General features: G+C 36.3%; 1 protein-coding gene across 2 annotated transcripts; it reads left to right on the forward strand.

Annotated features, from left to right (window-relative positions):
- The first annotated feature begins 1,730 nt into the window (after positions 1 to 1,730).
- LOC140884932 (glucan endo-1,3-beta-glucosidase 8-like) lies at positions 1,731 to 7,452 on the forward strand. Of its 2 annotated transcripts, none has more exons than XM_073291833.1 (3): positions 1,731 to 2,232; positions 2,365 to 3,274; positions 7,135 to 7,452. In XM_073291833.1, exons 1-3 carry the CDS (start codon positions 1,853 to 1,855, stop codon positions 7,399 to 7,401), a joined length of 1,557 nt encoding a protein of 518 aa, XP_073147934.1. In that variant the 5' UTR covers positions 1,731 to 1,852; the 3' UTR covers positions 7,402 to 7,452. The 2 variants fall into 2 exon arrangements, with proteins under 2 accessions (XP_073147934.1, XP_073147935.1); XM_073291834.1 differs by having other exon boundaries at positions 2,111 to 2,246.
- The last annotated feature ends 775 nt before the right edge of the window (positions 7,453 to 8,227 follow it).

Raw genomic sequence — 8,227 nt, forward strand, 5'->3', positions numbered from 1 at the left:
CAAATGAGAATATTGGAATCCAAGCAACATCGTCAACGATCCAGTGTCCAATTACAAATGCAGCAGGTTTTTTCCTCCTGTACTTTTTAAGATCAAATTTAATTTATGTTTTTATAAATACTGACCTAAGTTCCTTTTCTTTTTCATATTTATGAGAATATTACGTAGAATCCCCATTTGAAATGAGGGAATTTTTATAGGGCGAGAGATCTTTAGTTTCAACTTTGAAGAGTGCTACGCATTCAACGAACCAGAATGTAGTACGCTTTCGGCTTTGCATTAAACTATAATTTTTACAAAAAAATTATTTATATTTATTAGTTCCTAATTGTTTGCTAACGGTATTTTTTTTGGTTTGGCAAAAAATGGTAAGAACCATGAATTTAAAAGAAAATTCAAATTGTTTGATTCGTTTTTCAAATTTATGGATCAATGTTTCTTCTTTGGTAATTTAATTTAATTTGTAACTTTTTAATTTTGTTTTTCACCAATATTCATTCTCATCAGATTATTCTTGAGATGTATACTAATCAGATTACTACAATTTTTTTTATGTTTTAGTCTTCCAGTTTGCATCTCATCATTACTCAGGAAAATGTTCTTTACATGCTTGATTAAATGTGCAAAAGAATATTTTTTAGTAAATGCAATCAAATTTCTTATTCGTGAGACTTTTATTTATTTATTATTATTTTTTATCTTTGTATATTTTATGGCGTACCTGTTCTTGAGGTGAATTCAAAATTATTATTCATCTCATGTTTGCAATGATCCCACTTTTTATGTATATTTTATGTTGTATGTGATGATTGCGTCATTGGATGTATTGAATTGATGATTGCTTATTTTTCAGTCTTATTTTGATGGGATTTATTTTTAGCATAGATTGTTCAATAATTCACTTATTCTTTATTCAATTTGGCTTTATATGATAGTGCGATTTTTAAGATAAAGCCGAAGTTTTGATGCATTTGATTGTTGTTTTTGAGAATAAGGAATGAACTCCATCAATAAAAAAATACAAATATGAACTATCGGAATAACTAGAAATTTATGTTTCACTTTGTGTTTTATTCTCCTGATTTGCTAAATCTTGGATGCAATCTATATTTTGTTTTATCAAATTATTTTAATTTTAATTACTCTGAGAGATTATTCACCATATCTTCTAACTATATTTGCTAACATCTCTTCCCATTCTCACTCAATAATTTCAAATTCTAGATTTCAAATCAGTTACATTTTATTTCACCACATATCTCATCATATCATTTTTATTATTCCTAAATTATTTAGGTTTCTACTCAATTGCATATTTGCATCATATTTCAAAACTAAAAAGCTACCTACATTTATTGAATTTTATGTTTCCATATTGATATTGATATCAATACTATCATAAAAAAAATTTATTGTTAAAAAAACGTAGTAAACCAATTATCATACAATGCATTTGATATAAAAAAGATCATCATATTAATTATATAAAAAAATTTATTCGTTAAACACACGCATCGCGTGTGCCCCGGTCGCTAGTTAAAATGAAACGTAACTCAAGTGTAAAATTTCTTAATTTTTGTGTCTTCAAAAAATTTATTAATTTTGTATGGTGTACATCATTCTTGTTTATGTATCCCATACACAAAAAACGAAACATGAAATGCATCATTGCTACGTACTGGGAATATATATAAATGGAAAAAATATTTATTTGACCTAAAATTAAACAGATCTCCGGTACTTTCATGTACCATGTATCATATCCATCTCATCCATCATCCCCGATCGCGTGAAGAATTAAATCAAGAAAATTATATATATATATGATTAATCAATTGATTCGAGGCCGATCATGATGAAGATGAAGATGAATATGAATATGATGTTAGCCTCTTGTAAATATTGTGTTATCATCTTGATGATGCATGTAATTATATGGGGTGACATGATAGTATTGGGAGAGGGAGGTAGGATAGGAATAAATTGGGGTAGGAAAAATACCCAAAGAATGATCCCATCCATGGTGGTGGATTTGTTATTGCAGAACAAGATCAAAGAAGTCAGGTTTTATCCCGCCCGAAACGTGCTCGAAGCCTTCTCCGGAACCCGCGACCTGATCACCACCTCCATCACCATCCCCAATGATTATTTCTTCCAATTTAATTCCCAAGAGGAAGTGTTGGAGTGGGTGGACATTTGGATCACCACCTTCAAACAAAGAGTCAACTTCAGGTTATGCATGTAACGTACGTCTTTCGATATATATTAAACACATGCATGCATCTTTTGATCATGACCCCGAGAAAGCTAGCTAGCTGATGTTAATTTCTTTTTTCTCTTTTTTTTTTTAAAAACGATTTGCAGGTATGTGGTTTTAGGTAACCAACCCTATTCGAAATCTTTTTTCAAAAATAAAACGTATCAGCATACTGTGGAGAAACTAGACCTCTTGCAAAACGCGCTCGAGGCACGAGGATATGGAAATGAAATCAAGGCAACAACTCCTCATTATAACGATTTGTTAAATATGTATCGTAATAAGTCGGTGAAGCCATCGGAGGCCGAGTTTCTCCCCGAATTCCGGGATAGGATGACCGAATACCTACGCGTCCTGCGAAAGAACAACGCTCCCGCGATGTTGAACGTCATACCAATGCAATACATCCTAGAAAACAATCTGGATGTCAGCTTTGCATTCATGGATGGCAAGTCGAGCTACAAAGTCATAGACAATAATGGTCTTGTCTACGACAATGCGTTTGAGTTGTTGTACGATTCGTTCTTGTGGGCCATGATCAAAACCGGGCATGGCGACGTGAAACTCGTTGTGTCCCAGATCGGCTGGCCAACAGACGCGCTCCCAGGGGCCTCTACGGCCAACGCCGAACGTTTTCACAAATACTTCTTGCCTTACATAACCAGCGGCATAGGGACGCCGTTGAGGCCCGGAATGAACATCGACGCGTTTTTACAAAACCTGTCGGATGAGAACAAACTAGGGCTCAAATGGGGAGCGTACCAGCGGCACTGGGGAGTCTACGAGTTCAATGGCGTGCCCAAATACAAGATCGATTTCACCGGACAAGGCCACAAGACGTTGCCCAGCGTCGCTAGGGGACTCACGTCCATGCCCAGAAGATGGTGCGTTTTCAACGGGAACACCACGAGGGACAACAAGACGTTGAGTAGTGAAATAGACAAGTGTTGTGCTTTTTCCGACTGTACTAGCTTGGAGGAAGGAGGCTCTTGCAGCCACCTCGAATACGAAAAGAAGGTGTTGTTAAAGAGTATACGAGATGAACAAATAATTTTTCTATTGATATTTTGAAAGAGAAGGAAGTACAAATATTTATATCCTTTCTGATAACCGCTAAGCATTCAACTAAGAAGAATAATATCTCACTAAGTGCCAGCTAAGCAAACCAATATAAGTTGTAACTAATTACAAAATATACTGTGTAACATCCCCCCTCAAGCTTGAAGAAGGTTAATCATTCCAAGCTTGGATATAAGAAACCAATGTTGATCAGCACCCAAAGACTTAGTGAAAATATCAGCAGGTTGACAGCGAGTAGAGATATGAGATGTGGCAATGATGTTCGCACGAATCTTCTCCCGGATAAAATGACAATCGATGTCAATATGCTTCGTCCGCTCATGGAATAAAGGATTAGCAGCAATGTGGAGAGCAGCTTGATTGTCACAATGAAGAACAGTAGGATGAGCAAAATGTAAACCCATATCAGAGAATAACCCACGCAGCCATACAATTTCACAGGCAGCAGACGCCATGGAACGGTATTCGGCCTCGGCAGATGATCTAGAAACAGTATTTTGTTTCTTTGTTTTCCAGGAAATAGGAGAAGATCCAAGCAAAATGAAATAACCAGTAAGAGATTTACGACTCATTGGACAAGAAGCCCAATCTGAATCACAATAAGCAGATAGCTGCAAATCACAAGAAGAAGATAACATAATACCCAAACCAGGAGACTTCTTGAGATAACCAAGAACACGTTCAGCAGCATGCATATGAGAAGACTTAGGAGCCTGCATAAATTGACTAAGATGCTGGACAACATAACAAATATCAGGTCGGGTAAGAGTGAGGTATATGAGACGGCCAACAAGCCGCTGGTATACAGAGGCATCAGGCAAAAGGATGTCATGTGCAGCCAACATAGAAGGAGAAGCAAGACTGGCATCAAATTCAGCCGTAGTTAACTTCAAGTGCTGCTCCATAGGCGTATCAAATGGTTTGCAACCAGAAAAACCAGTAGGTTGATTCAAATATAGGCCATGTTTAGAACGAGCAATCTCAATACCCAAAAAGTATTTTAAAGGACCCAAATCTCGAATATCAAAATTTGTATGAAGATACTCCTTTAACTCAGAAATGGAAGAAGCATCACTGCCGGTAATAATGATGTCATCCACATAAACCAAAAGAAGAGTAATATGTACACCTTGTTGCTTGACAAAGAGAGAATGATCATGTACAGATTGAATAAAACCATGATGCAAAATGACAGAGCAAAACTTAGCATTCCATTGTCGAGAAGCTTGCTTTAAGCCATATAATGATTTCAACAGCTTACAAGCATGATTTGGTGGATGACGAGCAAAACCGGGAGGAATAGACATATATATCTCTTCATTTAGATCACCCTGTAAGAATGCATTGGTGACATCCATTTGGTGAAGAGACCAGTTTTTAGCAGCAGCAAGAGACAACAAACATCGAACAGTAACAATTTTGGCAACCGGAGAGAAAGTGTCATGATAATCAATGCCATATTCTTGGGTATATCCTTTAGCAACAAGGCGGGCTTTATATTTATTGACACTTCCATCCGCATTGTGTTTAATCTTATAGACCCAACGACAACCAATAGGTTTCTTGCCCGGAGGAAGTGGAACGATAGCCCAAGTATTATTGGCCTCTAAGGCTGCAATTTCCACATCCATGGCTTCACGCCACTTAGGATCAGAGGAGGCTTCTTTAAATGATTTGGGTTCAGAAACATGTGAAATGGCAGTAAGATATGATTGATATAAAGGGGATAGACTATCATAACTGAGGTAATGAGATAAACTATAAGGAGTAGAAGAAGAAACCGAAGAGTGAGCAGAACACACATAATCTTTGGTCCAAATTGGAGGACGAGTCTGCCTAGAAGATTTGCGAGGTGAAGGAGCTGAAGGTAATGGTGATAAGGAAGTAGGAGAAACAGAAGAAATCACTGGCAAAGGAAAGAGATCCTCATCATTCTCTAACCGTGGAGGATTGGGAAATAAAGGTATAGATTGTGGGAAAGCAAACGGAAAATGATCTTCGTGAAAAATAACATCACGAGACACAAAAAATTTCTTGGTGGTAAGATCAAGCAGTTTAAATCCCTTTTGATGAGGAGGAAAACCAAGAAAAACATAAGGCTTAGCACGAGCATCATTAAGAATGTGACGATGCTTACGCTCAACTAAACCATTCTGTTGCGGGGTATAAGGACATGAACTTTGGTGGATTATACCAAGAGACTGGAAAAAATTGGTACATTCATGGTTGAAAAAATCAGAAGCATTATCAGTTCTAATGGTCTGAACATGCTGCTGAAAATGAGTAGACACAAAAGCAAAAAATTGCTTCAAGATGCGTAGTGTATCAGATTTAAAGTGCATCAAGAAAACCCAAGTACAACGAGAAAAATCATCAACAAGCGTAAGAAAATACTTCGCACCATCATGAGTCGGTGTGCGATAAGGACCCCAGATATCGATATGAAGTAGATAGAATGCATGAGGTGACGGAGTATGACCAGTAAGAGGAAAGGATGTTCGTGTTTGCTTGGATAGAGGGCAAATTTTACAAGGCTTGGTAAGACTTTTGTTAGTGATGAAAGGCAAACAAATTAAGCGAGACACAGACATGTGACCAAAACGTTGATGCCATATATCAATATCATCATTTTTACAAGTAGAGACATTACATGTAGCATGAGGAAACGACAAACCAGTATGGCTATTACAAGGAAAATGAGAAAATAGTGCAGATTTGGCCATAAACGAAGAGGATCGAACAAGATAGTATAAGCCATGCTTTACTTTACCAATCCCCATGATCCTCCCAGTCAAAAGTTCCTGAAAAACACAAAAACGTGGATAGAAAATGACACAACAGTTGTTGTCGTTGGTGAACTGAGAGATGGACAAGAGATTGAAATTGAAATCTGGAACATGGAGGACATTGGATAGAGTGCAGGATGGGGATAAAGGGACAGAACCACGAGAAAAAATACGCGTGGAATTACCATTGGGAAGGCGAACAGATCCAGTGGAGGAAGAGCACGGTTGAGGATCATGCAAACCAGTAGAAGTACCTGTAATATGAGCATTCGCACCACTATCTAAAATCCAATCAGTAGCTTCAGAAATAGACATCAAACTAGTGATGTTACCTGCCAAATTTGCTGTGACATCTGCGGAGGAAGGCGAAGCCTCGAGCAGACGCAAAATTTGTTCATATTGAGATGGTGTAAACATAACACCAGGAGATGGAACCGAACCAGAATCAGTAGAAGGTGCCTGTGATGAAGAAGAGTAGCGGACAGAATTGGAAGCTGGAACTTTTGAGGAAGCTTTCTGAAAAGATTTATATCGTGGTTTTTGAGGAAACTTGCTGTGTAATTTGTGTCCAGGAGGGTAGCCAATTAAACGAAAACAATTATCAACAGTATGGCCCAAAATATGGCAATTATCATACTTAATACTGTCAGATCGCTTGGAGGAAGAGTAGAACGCTGTGGATGGGGCATCGGCAATCGGAGTAGATGATAAAATAGAGCGATGTGTTTCCTCTTGGCAAATAAGTGCATAGGCTTGATTTACGGAAGGTAGCGGATCCATCAGAAGGATCTGACTGCGAATGGCACCATAGCTCTCTGATACCATGTTAAAGAGTATACGAGATGAACAAATAATTTTTCTATTGATATTTTGAAAGAGAAGGAAGTACAAATATTTATATCCTTTCTGATAACCGCTAAGCATTCAACTAAGAAGAATAATATCTCACTAAGTGCCAGCTAAGCAAACCAATATAAGTTGTAACTAATTACAAAATATACTGTGTAACAGGTGTCGTATGCATTCAACAGGTATTTTCAGACAATGGTGCATAATCAGTCCGAGGTATGCGCCATTAATGGATTTGGCGAGATCGTGTACACAGATCCTTCGGATGGTAACTGCACTTTTCCGATCGAGATATTGGCGGCGGAGTATAAACAAATACAAGATGAGTTCTTAGGAGCAAAGTCCGGTACTCCAGGTAATCCTGATGATTATTACGAATCAGCAGCATCGGTCCGGAAGAATATAATTATGCACAATATTGTTCTTTAATCCACCATTTATATTATCTCCTTGTCATTAATGATTTTCATGAGGATATGAAAGAACGTACGTATATTACACAAAAATAATTTTACTATATATATTTTCTACTTGCTTGATCCCAATCTACGACTTAAACAGAAAATGCCTATTTTGTGTTTAAGAACAAAAACAACATCGAAAATAAACAAAAAGTTAATATCACTAGACTAGTAAAAAAAAAAGGGATTTTTCGAAATTTTTTAAGCAAAACGCTTAGATTCAAATTTTGCAAGACATAAAGTTTTGAATTTGGATTTTAAAGTTTAACGCTTGAAATTCGAATTGACAGCATTCTAAAACATTTCAAAGTTCGTATGATTTTAAAATTTATAATGCTTCTATTTTAAAGTCGATAATCGTTAAATATTGGGAAGCGTATTGTCAATAATCCGTAAGAATCGATCGTGCGGGGCAATAATGTTTATGGAAAAAGAATCAAAGTTACTCTTCCCTCGACTATTAATTTCTCTAGCCATTTTGTTCATGATATTCCCAAAGAGCAATATTTTACCAACACTATAGTTATGCAAAAAACATTTTATTAACTAATTACATCTTCGATAGGATTTTTTTTTTTTTTTTTTTTTTTTTATATCCAGTTGATCATTTGAATGAGAAAATAGCTTAGTTCCAAAACATATATAATTAAGTGAATATTAATTCCTTATATTTTATGTATTCCGATCCAACTATTGCATTAATTTATTGTATCATGTATTCTAAACACATATTAGTTTTTTCGATCAATATATACAGTCAGAATTTTTTTTAACAATATTTCTAATGCAATCAT

Source organism: Henckelia pumila, chromosome 2 (genome assembly GCF_033568475.1).
Source record: "Henckelia pumila isolate YLH828 chromosome 2, ASM3356847v2, whole genome shotgun sequence".
Classification (NCBI taxonomy): domain Eukaryota; kingdom Viridiplantae; phylum Streptophyta; class Magnoliopsida; order Lamiales; family Gesneriaceae; genus Henckelia; species Henckelia pumila.